At 42.1% G+C, this 15784-nt stretch overlaps 1 protein-coding gene across 1 annotated transcript in view; it reads left to right on the top strand.

Annotated features, from left to right (window-relative positions):
* GMDS (GDP-mannose 4,6-dehydratase) overlaps positions 1-15331 on the top strand; it is a 409594-nt gene extending 394263 nt beyond the window's left edge. Inside the window, exons 10-11 of the mRNA XM_033073709.2 lie at positions 13913-13981; positions 14349-15331. Of these exons, the coding sequence (XP_032929600.1) occupies positions 13913-13981; positions 14349-14411 (132 nt within the window). The 3' untranslated portion in view covers positions 14412-15331. The remainder of the gene's footprint in view (positions 1-13912; positions 13982-14348) is intronic.
* The last annotated feature ends 453 nt before the right edge of the window (positions 15332-15784 follow it).

Here is a 15784-nt window from a genome sequence, read left to right as displayed (position 1 = left end):
ATTCGGATGATTATTAATTTTTTTCTTACTATTATTTTATGACGCTGTTTATGTTTAATTACTCATGTTTTCCTAACCTGTGTGACAGGCATAATTTGAAGAGCAGTAGTAATGATCAAGCTGTGGAAGTGCCAGCTGTTGCCTACGTGCTCAAGCAAGCATAGAGCAGGCAGTGTCAGGAGACAACTGTCTCTTGATTAGATCTGAACTTCTTTTTTTCTCATGTTGATGAAAATGATCCTGACTGTTATTATTTAAATATAAAGTATGCCAAAAGATGCTATGAGCTCTCTCAGGTCACTGCCTGTATGGAATAGTAAGTCTGTGGGCCTTTGCTGCAGTATATGGAGTTAAAATACTGTTTTAGTTGTAAAAGATACAGTTGGTCTATTTGGGTGTTTTTCATCTGAAAATTAAGTCTTTAGAGCAGAAAAGACAGGCCAATAAACTCATAAGTTCTATTACTCTCAAGTCAATCGTAGCAGCCTGAGGTGGAAAAGCTGAGGAAGCAATGGTACTTTTTTAGTTTTGCTATGGTGAGTATTTGATTTTTATGTGAAAGACACTATAAAAAAAACAAAAACCCAGGGGCAGAAATAGAAGTGAAACTGCAGACAAATGAGAAATATGTGGTTAAATAAGTCACCTGCTGCATCATGGTGCTGTATGATCACTCATCCTTGGAGCAGTTTGCTCATGGGGGGTTGCTCACTGCAAATCACTGGCAGGGCAAATTGTGCCAGGTGCAGTGTGATGTGAATGCTTGGCTTCTTCATCTGTTGTAAGATCAGAGGGAAATGGTGGGATACAGCCTGGGTTCTCCCTTCCTCTCATTCCAAGGTGTTGGTCAAGTCCCTAAATCATCCTGCTTCATAAGATGGGGGTGACAGAGCTTTGTTCCCATTGCAATGTCATTACTGTTGCTTTATTACATAAAATCTGTATCTTCTCTGGTGGTCCTTCATTGTCACTGCTGTGCTGCTGTGAAGCAGTTCTGCACTGTCTGAGTGATAATACATCTAGTGGAAGTCTTGCTTAGGTTACAAGTGGAATGAAGCTGCCAAGATGTTTATCTAGCTTTCTTCAGCTGCTTCTGAGATTCTTGGTAGATACATGTAAATTCTGTAATTCACTGCTTTGTGTGCTCATGTGTATTGCTGTTACACTGGAATATGTCACAGAAAATAAATCAAGACAGAAGGTTTCACTGGTGACCTGCATTGAAAAGGAGATGAGAGCTGTAGATGAATTCTAACAGAATATTCCAGGAGGTGATATTTGACTTTGATAAATTTTCAGAGAAAGGGCTGCCATTTCTGTGTTTGTGCAATGTATAATGGGACCCTTACCTGGCATCTCTGCCCTGCCAAAACATGAATGAAAAATAGGATTGCTTGTCTGAAGAACAGCTCTGTCTTTCACATTGAAACTTGGCAATAAATGATTCCTGTGTGAGTGGTCTCAAGAGACACTTTCCTTGTAAAGGAGTCAAGTGATTGATGAGGCATCTCACATTTTAAACATTATACAGGTGAAAACATTGGAGTATTCTGAGCCCAGGCTTGCTGCTGTGTGTGCCTGAACAGTTTGCTTGCTTTTTAGTTGTGGAACTAGAGAATGTTTGGTAAGTAGGGCAAGACCAGTAGAAAATGCTGTTTTCCTTCTGTAATTAAGTTTTTCTTGTTTGACCGCTGCAGGGTGAAGTAGTGAAGAAGTTTTTGGTAACAGATCCAAAATTCCTTTCTTTTTTAGTTCAAAGTATTAAAGAGAAGAAGGTCATTGAGAGGACAGATTTCAAGAAGTGGTATATGCATTTGGTGATGCTTTGGAAAGAAGCAGAGAATATTAACCATGATTTTAAAGTGTATATGGCTAATGCACTGCCAAATCTGTGAAATTTTATAAGGAGTTACTGTGAACAGTAATAGCAGTCAATGTATCTGCTTTTTATCCCTACTTAGACTGGCACTGTGAGCTTTAGGATATCTTATTGCATCTTTAAAACTTACTTCAACATAGTTTCAGCCCTGTCAGCAAATCTCTGCTGTGTTACTGGTAATATGAATTGTCCTCCAGAACCCTGCAATGTTCCACACAGAATCCTGAGGGAAGAGAAAGCTGGTGTGTGGCAGAGTACCACTGGAAAAGAAAAATGAACAAATCTGTGATGACACAGAGAAAAAAAAATTGAAAAAAAGTTCAAGTGAAAAGAATACTACAGTAGAAATGAGGAGAACAAAATCTCAGTGTGAGGTAACATGTTTTGAGGAAGAAGGAGAGATAGGAAAGTAAGGCCAGATTTAAGATGATGTTTGTGAGCAGGAGACTGATGCTCAAAAGAGAAATGGGACAAGCTTGAATGAAAGAGAAAGACTGGGAGACACATCAAATTGGGAAAGAAATATGTCTTACAACAAAAAGAGATAAATAGGATTTTACAGGAAAATAACTTCACTAAAACATGGGAAATATTTAAACAAGAAAAAAGTGAGAGAAATTAGATACCAAAGTAAGGGAAGGATGGAAGAAAACAAAATGCTGATCTTTAAAAAGAAAATAAGATAGTTCTACGCATTTTATTGATTTATTGGAAGATTGTGTGGGGAGTTTGATGTCTGCTCTGAAAGTGAAAGATGTCATAGGAAAAACTATTATTTTTTTCCCAGGCTTTCCTGTGCAGGAAATGTAATAGGAAGTTATTTTTATTAACGAAGATCAGAGAATATACAACAACAAACGACCAAGAATGGTGTGGAAAATCCAGTTATTTTTCCAGTCAGACCAGAAGAACCTGTGGCCATTGACCAGCAGGAGCCTAAGGGTCAGATTATTAAGCAGTAGGATCAGTGAACTGCATGGCAATTGGAACCCTGTGCATCTTTAAATACACACCAACAAACTTACATTATGGTCAAAAAGAAGTCTTGAACACCATGTAGCTGGTATTTGTAGCCATTCATTAATTGCTTTGTGCTGTGTTTTGCCTGCCAAATCAACACAAACAGCAGACTTGTTTGATTTCATTTGCAAATGTGAAACCAATTGATTTTACGGCAATATGCTGCTTGCTGAGCAGTATTTTTCCATCAAGACAGTCAGGTTACACCAGTCACCAAAAACTGATGAGGCAGAACAGTGAGAGCCTTGGATAGAGAGACAAGGTCTTTGGCAGAATGGTTCGGAATTTGTTAGGGGGGATGCACCCCTCAGTTCAGCCATGGTGCTGAGCGTGCTGGGAGGATTTTATCCTTTCAGAAGCTGAGACAAGCTGTGGCAATACTCAGCCCACATCCATAACACACTTGCAAAGGACTGTGAGATGAGGGGATGGGGAGCACAGTGCCTTTATTTGCAGCAATAGCATGTGTTTCATCTGTAAAAGACATATTCAGCTGTCTACCTTGCCTGGACTTGATCAATGGCCAAGGTTTTATCTTAACAGGTTTAGTTGAACTCGCATGCAGAGTAAAACAATGTTTGTTTATGGGCAGGAAATGCATAAGCTTTTGAATGAATAAAGTGTGAGTTTGAAACATTTAATGTGACATGCATTGTTGTGTGCTACTACCTGCAAAGGCTTCTTCTTTGTAGTGTCCTACTTGGACTCAAGCATTAAATCTTTCATCAAAGCAAGTCTGATTATCTTGCACATGGTTTTCCTGAAAGGATGTTATGATTTTCTAGATGTTTGGTGGCTGGTGATAAATTAGGCTTTTATGATGTCATGTGAAAGGCCACTGCTTGGACTTCCTTCTCTATGAAGTGCACAGGAGAATACATTTGGGACGTACTCAGCATCAGAAATTATTCTACCTTGTTTTATTTTAACCCTTTTGTGGACTCTTGCTTGTCTTGTAACTGTGTCCAGGCAAGTATAGCTTCATTTTTGCAGACAGAAGCCCCACAGTATAATTTTCTGAGTCTCCTCCATATAGGGACTTGGAATTTTTTCCCCCTTGGGTAAAAAGATCTCAGTTCTTGAGCTCCCTTTAAGCTTTTCACAGCTTAAACTCTCTCCAGATATTTTGTCTTGAAAAGGATTTTCAGATCAGATGGGGGTTTTATTGAGAAATTGGAATGCAGTGAGGGGTGGAGGATAAGGTGATGCATCCCATAAATTAGGTTGGGTTTATGACTGTGTAGAGGGAGGCTGCTTCTAAAAAAACAGCCAGCAGTAAAAGGCAGATTGTGACTTTGTCCAGAGAAGCAGCAGCTCCCTTCTTCATCCCCCATACTGCAGGGAGGGAGTATTTTACAATTTCTTTTCGAACAATGAGAAATGACTGAACATCCTCCATGTAAACTCTTATGTACTGGTTAATCCATAGCAAGTAGGAAGACAGGAAGAGAGAAATATCCACCTCCTCTCTGTCCTCTTCCCCCAGATCTCACCACAAGCTTCAGAGGGACAGAGATTCATGTAACCCTGTGAGAGTTAAGGTGGGGGGTGTCATCTCTTCTGCCCAACTTCAGGTGGTGAGGTGAAAAAAGAGCATAGACAGCAACTCCTGTTATAGGTGATTTAATTCGAATTTTTTCAATTACATGTTCTTTAGATGCAAAATTCCATTTTGAATAAATTAATATTTTTATTAGGGCAAATATAACAGCATGCCATTCCAAAAAATATTTTCATACAATTTTGATGTTAACATAACAAACGCCATGATTTTTTTCAGAAATGTGAATGTCCATGGGGTACCAAAATCACCACAAACAATGCATCCTGCAAAAGAAAAAGAATAATTCTATGAAGAAGTAATACCCTCAGTTCATCTATTTGCACTCATTAAATTGCTGCTTAATGCTCAAAAGTAGATAGATAAATATCTGTAAGTAAAATACAAGATAGCTGGATAGCTGTCCTAATGTTTACTGTTTTGTTACTTAACATTTGGTATTTGACCAGAGATGATAACTAAATTTGTTTACATTTCCAATATAAGTTGCTATAAATGAAGTATTTTCTAGTGGAAGAAGAGAAGAAATTAAGTAGGATTGTAGCATGGATTGCTGGGGTTATCAGTTTTCCTATTCATCTTGATATGTCAGACAGCTGAAGAAGACATTCATTTCTGCACAATACACCCAGCTGAAATCAAACAACCTCACAAAGTGATTTCCTGATCTTTGCAGCAAATGTGAAGAGTAGGGAGTGATGAGAAAACTAATCAGAGCGGATTAAAAAAAACCATGGTGAGAATTACATGTAAAAATTTTAAAGGTATTGTGCCCTCACCTAAATATACATAATGCAACAATAAAACTACATATGATGAGGACATTATTATCTTACTCCCCATCAAAATAGTTGTCAGAGGGGAGAAGAGGTAAACCAAGAAAACACATTGATTAGTGAACAAAAGCAGGACTTGAAGGTAGATACCAGTGAAAAGATAAGAAACCTGTTCTTTTTCTATACTACAGCTGATCTCCATCTGTATGAAAGAGGTTCATTTCTCACGGGGTCTTGGCTTTTCGTGATGTGCAGGTGACGCATTTGTCCAGGGAGCCTGAAGAGCTATGCTCTTATACAACCTCCTCCAAACCTCTGCTGTAAAAGGAAAATTCACAAATGGTTCTAACCCATGTCATGTAAAATCCACGTTATTCAGACACCTCTTAATGGCCAGGTTAGTTTGAAACATGGAATGGTTAGCTCACACATCAGCAGCCAGGCTACAGACAGGGCAGTGGAAGTCAGTGGGAGTGGTACCACCTGTACCCAGCATTTGCAAAGAGCATTTCTATTTTGTTGTAAGAGTAGGAAAATCTTACTTTGATAATTATTAGTTTGCATTTTAGCAAACATTTTAGAGCTAAAGATTTTAGCTGTGATGTGCATGTTTGGATGGCCCGGTAAAACATATAAGAAAGGAAGAGTTTCTGCTGGAGCAAGGCCGGAGGAGGGTGGAAAGATGGTCAGAGGGCTTGAGAACACCTCCTATGAAGACAGGCTGAGAGACTTGAGGTTGCTCAGCCTAGAGAAAAGAAAATGGAAATAGAGCAGCTTTCCAGTACCTACAGGGACCTACAAGAGAGCTGGAGAGGGACTTTATAGGAAAGCCAAGTAGTGAGAGAAAAAGGGATGATTGCTTTAAAATTTAAGAGAGTTCAGACTAGGTATTAGGAAGAAATTATATACTCTGAGGGTGATGAGGCACTGGAATAGGTTGCTCAGAGAAGCTGTGGATGCACCATCCCTGGAAGTGTTCAAGGCCAGGCTGGATGGGGCTCGGAGCAACCTGGTCTAATGGAAGGGGAGTTGGAATTAGATGATCTTTACTATCCCTTTCAAGCCAAACCTTTCTCTGATTCTGGGATTGTGTCCAGCCCTATTACCTGAACTTAATTATGGTCTGTATATGGCCAATGGAGTGGGTTTGATTTTCTTCCTCTCCTCCAGAAGTTCACTGCTTATTTAGGAGAATGATTCCTGTGAACGAGAAATGATCTTGTGCCTCTTTGGCACTTTGCAGGACCATGAGCTGAGGTTACAATTGCACTTACATCCAGACTGAGGAAGAATTTCCAGCTCTTCCCAGGCGTGCAGAATTGGGCCTCAGGGCAAACTAGAAGGGAGGGAAGCACCCTGCAGCCAGCTGCAGGAATTCTGCTGTTTGCTGCAGCAGGGCTTTCCCTGCAGCGGGGGCAACACTTCTGGGACTGCCCCATGCATGGCAGCCTGAGAAGCTGCCGTGTCCCACTTGCAGCGGGATGCCTTGGCATAGACCTGTGCGGGACGGCTCCGGATCCAAAGTGAGTGAAATTCAGCACTGGCTTCGGGGATATCGGGCTGTAATTCGGGAGGAATTTTATCTGGCTCGAGGGACGGCACTGGCCAAGATGTTTTCTCAGGCTTCGCTTGGCAGATGGACAGATCTGAGTAATGCTCAGCCCTGCGAGGGGCTCTTGTGCCTGCAGCTCCGCCAGTGCTTGCCCCGGGGCCGAGGTCTCTCCTCCCCGGCCTCCAGAGCGGGGACACCGCCTCCAGCTCCGGGATTCGGGGCCCGAGGCACCTGGGGCCAGCTCCCCCTGCCCGGGGCCAGCTTCCCCTGCCCGGGGCCAGCTCCCCCTGCCCGGGGCCAGCACCTCCTGCCCAAGGCCAGCTCCCCATGCCCAGAGCCAGCTCCCCCTGCCCGGTGCCAGCTCCCCCTGCCCAGGGCAGCTCCCCCTGCCCGGGGCCAGCTCCCCCTGCCCGGGGGCTTTATCTCAGCCCCGGCGGTGGGGCTCCAGGCCCGGCGCTGAGCGGGCCCATTTCCCCAAGCGGAGCATTGTTCCCGGCTCCGGCCGCCGCGTGGCCCCGCTGATGGACAATACCGCCCGTCCCCGACTTCCTGAGCAGACCAGACAGCTTGCTGTTTTCTCCGAGTCTCTTATCACCCGCTGTCATTGAGAGAGAGGTCTGGCTTCGCCTAAGGTTGGGGCTGATAGGCAGCAGCGAAGTGGAAAAGGCGCAGGGGAGGGAGGGGAAGACGAGGAGGAGGAGGGAGAGGAGCTCCATTACTGTTATTATCGCCCTAATGTTTATTGCTGTTCCGAGTTCATTTGCCTTAACCCTTTGGAAGCTGGTCAAATTAAAGATTATCAAAGTGATAAGATAAAGCCGCTGTTCTAACGCCCCTGGTTCCTGGCGGAAAAGAGAAGGTCGTGCTCAGGTTTTATTGACTGTGTGGTTTGTGTTGATACCTTATTGCTGGAGTACAGGGGGGTCCCGAGATAAGACCTTACCCTGAAGATGCCCAGCACTCACAGCCTGCCAAGGTCCACCGGATAGTCAGGGGCTCAGCGCCGCGCAGAATCGGTCCTTTCCTCAAGTCATTCTTTCCTCTTCCCTTCCTCCTCAACATGGTTTTAGTAAAGATTAAACTTTCTGAATAGGGAGGGGATTTGCATAGGAAAACATGCTAGGGGAAAAAAAACATTATGCCTCTTATTTTCAATGGCATTTAGTTATGTGTGAGTTTCAGCCTATTGGTTGCTTTTGCCTTTTGCCTTTTCCTGTGGTTCTTTGCGAACAATACTGCCTTTCTGCAAAAGACTGCTGACCCAAGAGTGGAAAGCAGTCTGTTCATGCTGCATTAAAACAAATTTAGATCAGGAACCAAATTCACTGGCATTCTTCTATTCCCTTGGTACCCCAACTGCTCCACAACTTTGCTTTTCTAAGAACAGAGGAAAGAAAAAATGAAAACTGAGCGACAACACATCTTGGCTCATCTTAAATTCCTGGAGATGTTTACTGTGGTTCTTGTTAGACTTGGGCTTCGCTCTTCTATATATTTTATCTTCAGTCTCCTCACATTTACTATGGAGATAGGAGTCTCTTGTTTTATAATTATACAAAGTTTTCATCCCTGTTACTATAGATATTATAACAAATACTGTCCTTTGCAAAGAAGCCAAGCCAGTGTTCTCTGTCCTGTGGATCTCCAGAGGAACACACAGAGGAGTGCACAGTGCTCGTTACTGTGACTCCTTCTGGGGTTTGATCCAAGCTCAGCTGAGCTGTGTGTTGAATTTTGCACCAGTAAGGCTCATGTTTACAGGCTCTACAGCTCTGGTTTAGTGAGGTATTTCTACTTTTCTTAACAGAGTGCTCAGAAGAAGTCACAGTAGCTGTTTTCCAGCGTTGCATGTGGGTTAAGACACGACGTCCCTGGGCTTGGTGGCAAGTGCAGTGGAACACTAGGGAATGGGGGATAAGGTTGATGGTGAAAGAACTGCCTAGTGAGCCATGCATGCAGTTTCCTGATGTTTGCAACAATTCAACGGGGCTGTTCTTCAAGCAATAAGCTGCAGCAGATGCATGTACATACTGTGAGGCTGGTGTTACTACTGAGATTTACTACTTGAACCCTCTTTAAAAATGCTATGTAAAATGCTATGTAAAATGCTTCAAGAAGCACACAAAAGGGAGATTATTTCATAAGATAAATGTTAGTATATACATCACTGTGATATAAATTTTTAGTAGGCCCTGTTGTGATAGGACAAAGGGTAATAGGGTAATATTTTTGAACTTAAAGGGGGCAGATTGAGAAAAAATATAAGGCAGAAACTTTTTATGATGAGAGTGGTGAAACACTGAAGCATCTGAAGCAGATTGCCCAGAGAGGTGGAAGAAGCCCCATCCCTGGAAATCTTCAAGGCCAGTTGGATGGGGCTCTGAGTAACTGATCTAGTTGAAGATATCCCTACTCAGTGCGGAAGGGTTGGACTGTATGAACTTAAGGGTGCCTTCCAACCCAGACCATTCTAGAATTCTATGGTAATGATGAAAACACAAACCTGCAGTCTATGTTTGGTTTTGGTTTTGTTTTGGGTTTTTTGTTTGTTTTTTATTTGTTTTGTTTTGTTGATTTTTTTTTTAATTGGATATGTTAAAACTAAGAGGTGGTGGTTTTAAGAATAAGGAAAATAAAACACTAGTGGAGTTTGCAGGAAACTTTAGCCCCTATGTTCTTGAAATCCTTTTTGAAAACACATCTTGAGTGAAAAAGTGCAAGACTAAACACTCGAGCCAGAGCCTCCACCAAGCTGGGTCAGTGCTCTTTGCTTATGGGAGCCCTGAGGTAACAAATCATCTTCCAAGCAGTGGTGCTGATTGTGAACGTAACCCTGGCTTCTTTTCAGATGTAGTTATACTGTTGTGTGCTTAGATCAAGTTTGTTTATTTTTAGAGGTAAACCCTTGTCTGTGCTTCAGCAAGCAGAGCTGGGCACAATTCCATCACAGGTGTTTTACTGAGGACTTGATCTCAGTTTTATTCTAGTGAAAGGGAAAGCAAAAGCTGGCACTGTGTGCTGGCTTCAGTAAAGGCACATTTGAAAGGGAATCAACCGAGTTGTAGTGATAAAGGAAGCCTTGGCCTTCTTTCAGGCCACACTATCTCCTTTTTCTTATGTTGTCTTGAGGCTTTAAATTTGAAGTTAAAATTAATTGAATGAGACAGTGATATGATGCACAGTGAAACCAGATCAATCACTGCACAAGACAAAATAGGAGCCGCAACGACACTCAGAACACGAGCTCGGGAAATGTGATATTTACATTAAAATATTTTGCATTTTTGTCTCATGGTTTAAAAATCAAGTTTTAAAATGCCTTACCACATTGTATAACAAATTTCTCGCTGCTTATCTATATGCATTTGTGTGTGTACATTTGGACAACAAAATTGAATAATCAGAAAAGCAAATTTAGTAATAATGGGGTATTTTCTACACAGTTACACAGCATCAATTGCAGAAAATGTGAAACAGAAAAATTCACTACATAGGAGCTCATTCTGTTCTCTGAGAGGCAGTCATATGACAGTGAGCTGCATATAAAGCCGTAGGAGAATTTACATGCTAATATTAAACGGCAACAGAGAATTTGACTGCTGTCTTTTCCATCTCCTTCCCTTTAAATATTTACCTGGATATTGTTTCTGACGCAGAGTGTCATTAAAACTTGTCATTACTAGTCACTTATATTAACTGCTTGCATGGAAAAAAAGGACTTGCTCCTTACAAAATGGATAACTAAAAGCAAAGACTTGATTTTATGCTCATGATCTGAGTGCTGCAAAAACAACAGAAAGCCTTAATCAGTGTTATAGACTCTTAGCTCAGTATCTAAAGCCTGAGAGTTTTCAGGGAGTCTAAGGGCTTTCTTTTCCTGTCAGTGTGTAAAGCACAATGGCACAGAAAAAGTAATCCTGCAGGAATAGAAAACATGAAGTGGTGTCATTTCATCAGGTGCTTTTCCATGAGGAACAGGGATATGGGACAGTTTATATTCAGCAGGAGCTGTTTTTCAAGAATCACCCCCCATTTCACCAAACCACCTCCCCACTCTTCCACCCTGCTACCCCCCCCCCAAAAAAAAATTAAAATCCATGTTTTCTCCAGTGGAATCTGATCTCTTTCTCCGCTTTCTGATCTGGTTGTAGTTCCAGAAAGTGATGCCCTGGTATTGAAAAATCAATACACTTTAATGATGAATATACTAAAGGGTTGTGGGGTTTTTTTGGATGGTGGGATTGTTTGTGGATTTTTTTTCCTTTTGGAAGCCTGACAGATGCATCGCTGGTTTCAGTGAAAGACTTGAACAATATAAACAAGCAGCCATTCTGTTCCAAGAGAAGCTTTTTTTTTATATTCTTATTTTATTGTAATTACCTTATTGTTTTAATATTATGAGCTACTTGTAGAAAAATACAGGAAACATGACTGCAATACAATCCTTTAATCAGGACTAGCTTTGTTCCAGTCATGATTTCCATTCAGTGTTGAAACTTTGGCTAATAAGAGTACAATCAAACCTTGAGTTTAGGTGCAATATGGTGTTAATATTATGGTTTCATTTGGCCTCTGTACCTAGTATCTTCAGTAAATGAACCTTTTTAAAAGTGCCTAGGAGATATTTTGTCTGCAATGCTGTTTTCAAGTAAATTAACAAAGTTGTGTTTCTCAAAAGGACACATTTCTTCAGGAGAGGCACTTAAAATCTTTTAACCCAAGTCAGCTGGGGAATTTGTATTACCATATATATTAAATCTTCCATTATTTTCCCCTTTTTCTTTTTTTCTCGCAGATTATACCCTAATACTTTTACTGTATTGTTGTCAAAGGTAAAGGAAAAATATGAGGGTTTTTATAGCTAGATGCCTAAACACACTAGTTATTTGTGTGATCTCTGTGTATAATCCAGCACTGCAAATACTTCCCTTTTACTGATTTGCAGCCTACCCCCAACCTTATTTTGGCCTACTCAGCAGATGAGTGCTTATGTTTTTGAATAAAGGGCTGGAATTAGGTTTTTTTTCAGATAATCTGTTTTAAGAAAAAGCATTTGTCCAAGACAGTTAGAAGACTGCTCCCAAGCTGTTCAAAGGCAGAATGCAGCTACGTACAGCAGGCCATGGCAATTCATTTTGTGCTTCCTAGCAGATTTTTTTTTTTTATGGGAAGCCAATATCTTACATAAGGCTTAGTTTCAAGGTATGTTTTTGATACACAGATTGTGGATGTAAAAGTTTTATTTACACAGTATTTATAAAAATGAAAATCTAAGTTTTATGATACAGCTCTTATGACTTAAAACTAGGTGATATTAAAGAGCTTCACTTCTCGCTAATGGCTTGTATTAGGGCTGAATAAAAGGCAGTTGTTTTTATACTGAAATTATTATTTTATGAAGGATTTCCTAGTTTCTAGGCACACGTATATATACGTGTATGTAAATTAAACTCTAGATAAAAGACAAACCTACATGAGCACATTAGAGTCTGATCTAAATTTTATCAAAGGTAGTGGGCGTCTTTCCCATTTCAAACCAGATTTTGCAATCCATATTCACACGACCCTCCAGGGGATCCCTCAAGTTGATGCAGTTTTGCATGACTTGGCCTCAAATGTCTGCTGCAGTTTCAAAAAGCCCATTATAGGGCTGCAGTAGGAAATCATTTAGTCTAATTTAAGGAAATCATGGTGTTTTTTATATTTTCATATCATTTTGTTCTGATCCATCTGTTTACTCTCTTCTGAAGGCAGGATGAAATGTTTTTTAGCCTAAAGACTGAGGTAGTGAAACTGCTGCCTGGAATAAGTCTCAGCAGAGACTTATTCCACACATCCCCTTCTTCAGTGCCATATTTCCTTTGGTGGATTTCCTCTGCTCTTGGAAGCAAGCTGTCCAGCTTTCTTGTGCACAATTATGAAGAGGAATTTCCTACAGGATGAGGTGATTTTGGAAGTTAACATGACCTGAACCACATATGATCAGCAGAGAGCATCTGAAAAATGTGGCATGCAGCATTACAAGTTTAAAAAATCTACACTCACAAAATGCTCCTTAGCTCCACCGCTGGTCAGAAGGTGGAAGAGGGAGAGAGAAAGCAGTCCTTGCATTTTTCTGGAAAGCCTGCTGTGCTACCACCGTAAAGTCAAATGCGAGAGGATAATTCAGCCTTAGCTTTGTTGTTCTGTAATCAAGCTGGGTTTGAGTTTCTTTAAACCTAGACAGATATAGTGTTAGTATTTATTGCTACAAAGACACACAGCTTGTGAGAAGTGATTATACATTTTATTCAATCAACACATACATTTGGAAAAGTTAACTGTTTAAACACTTTCTTCCAATTTTAAAGAAAGATACAATCAGGTTTTGCATTCAATTGTAAATACAATTAAGGAGCTTTTGTCTTTGTTTAATTTTGTTACATTATTCTTGATGACTGGTTGTGGGATTCTTTTGGTGTGGTAGCGCTTTCAAGGATACTTCAATAGCAAGGTAAACATGACCAAAGTCTTGGTTTCAGTAATAGTTTCAAGGCATTTTTTTTTTCATTTATGAGATATTTGGACTTTTATTTGCATGTGGATACTCAAAATATTCTAGGAAAAAAAATATGTATGCATTCAAAAGCTGGATGTTATAGGTGTTGCATATTACCCCTATCCATAAGAGTCTTTCAGCATCATTTGTCTGTGATCATGTTTTTATTTGAAAGAAACTAGTTGTCATGTTTGCTCTGTGATTTACATTATTTAAACAAATGCAGAGGGGGAAGAATTTGAATCAATTCATTCACTAGCATGACTAAGACATACAATAACTTCTTATAAAATGTTCACCGTTATATGGCTGTAAGGCTGGAGTTCAAGCCCTCTGCGTACACACAAACAAAGAATAACTCTTTCCATCTGAAATAGCCCGGTGAAAGGATGCTGCCTCCTGGTGATTTAATAGGCATATGAGCTTCCACTAAAATGGCATCTTCAAGAAAAATAGTTCATCCTTGGAAGAGTCCAGTGGTGGGGTGCAGTCCATGCTCAGCTCACAAGGAAGCAGGAGCAATGGGGAGGCCATCAGGGTGGGGAAGGTAACAGTCCTTGCACTGCCTCTCTCTTCTTTTCCACAGGATTTTCTGCAAGGAGACTGCACCAAAGCCAGGCAAAAGCTGAACTGGAAACCGAGAGTCACGTTTGATGTGAGTGTCCTTCCTGGCGTGCTCTGTACCTGCTGGGTGTTCATGTCCTCTAAAAACAATTCACAGGGAGGGGAAAGGAGGGGGACACCTCTGTGTGGGGTGACCTGGGCACCCTGAGACACCCCATTTTCAGTGCCTCTGCATGGATCCTTGCTCTGAAGAAAGCAGACACTGTGGCAGTGATGAGCACCCCAGTGCACACAGGGCCTGGGCCAGGGCTGCTGTGGGCACGGCCCAACAAAGCCCCATCCTCTCCTTCTTCCACTGCAGGGGGCCGGGTGGGGCTTGTCATGCTCTGGGGCATTCCTGACATGCTGCCCATTTGTCCCTGCGCTGGGGCCCTCATCTGTCTCTCTCCTTCCTGCAGGAGCTGGTGAGGGAGATGGTGGATGCTGACGTGGAGCTCATGAGGAACAATCCCAATGCCTGAGCCCTGGCTGGGCCCAGCAGGCATCACAGGACCCATGCCACAGATGCAGCCCATGGCCAGCACTGCCATGAGCCACCAGGGTGGGCAGCTGCCCCTCCCTGTGATGGTTTTATTGTTGGCCTGCCTGTGTGTAAAAGACCAACTTTATTCCTGCCTCCACCCTCTACATCCTCCCAGTGCCTCTTTCCCCACACATCAGCCCAGAGTCAGCACTGCCTGGGCTAAATCTGTCTTTCTGCCATTAACTGGGGAAGGATCATACTGTACCTGAGAAATTGATTAGCCAGCAAATCCATTGATTTCATTTTTAATTGAGACTCATCTTTCTATTCTCTAGGATCTCCAGCACATTTTTAGTACTTAATCCTATTTGAGAAACAAAGCATTCCCTGCTCCCCACTCCTCCCCTCTCCACATCAGCAGACCTTTGGTGCAAACATGGGCTCACCATGCCTCCTGACCTTGCTCCACAGCTTCCCCTTTCTGCCTTCCTTGAACACTCCTTGTTTCTCTTTCCTGCCGCCTTACCTCCATCCCAGCAGCCCATTTCCAGCACCTGAACTCTGTAAAAGTTTGGATAACTTGATATAACTTGCAGTGAAATCGCCTTTTGACCATGCTGAATTAATTCCTAATTGCTGGAATCGCTTTCAAGCCAGTCAGGCTGAGGCTTGTATATGTTTTTCAGATCTTCATTTCAGAGTGTGCATGAGTCACAGAAAGCCTTTTTGTCCAGCACCTTCTCAATCCGGGGAGATTTGGTTTTTGACTCCCTCCCCAAAGAATCAACCCATTCCCCTTCCACCCTCTTCCTGCTTACTATAATTAAACCTCAGACAGGAGCGTGAACCATTTCACAAGATGACTTAAGAAATAAAAACAAAATAAATAAAAAAGCTTTAAAAAAATAGAAACTTCAAGGTGAGTAAATATTTTTTTGCTTTTTGTGCCAAGGTGCCTGGGTTATCCAGAGGTCGTCAAGCCCATACATTTCCCGTTGGTTTAGGATCTTCCACCCACCAATTACTCCCATCATTTTAACTTTATACCTGGAAGTGAGCAAAGACCAAGATGCACAGGAGGGAGACACACAGGAGATACACTTTCTAGAAGTGCATCTCCTGCTTTTTGACTTCGTACGGGAGGGACCCTTCATGTTAAGAGGGGGCCAATCGCGGGATGGGGGGGCAGCTATGCCCGGGAGCAGTCCCATGATGGAAGAGATGCAGGTGACGGGAGGGAGCTCGACAGCAGCCTAGGGGGAGCCGGGAGGATGCTCCGTGCGCGGTCCCCAAAGGCGACATTTGCCGGAGGTGCCGTGGGAAATGCGCGGCGCGGAGTGGAGCGCACCCGGGCATCGGAGCAGCCGCTTC

The sequence above is a fragment of the Catharus ustulatus genome, chromosome 1 (genome assembly GCF_009819885.2).
Source record: "Catharus ustulatus isolate bCatUst1 chromosome 1, bCatUst1.pri.v2, whole genome shotgun sequence".
Classification (NCBI taxonomy): domain Eukaryota; kingdom Metazoa; phylum Chordata; class Aves; order Passeriformes; family Turdidae; genus Catharus; species Catharus ustulatus.
The sequence above is the reverse complement of the archived record's forward strand: the minus strand, read 5'-3'. Positions and strand labels throughout refer to the sequence as shown.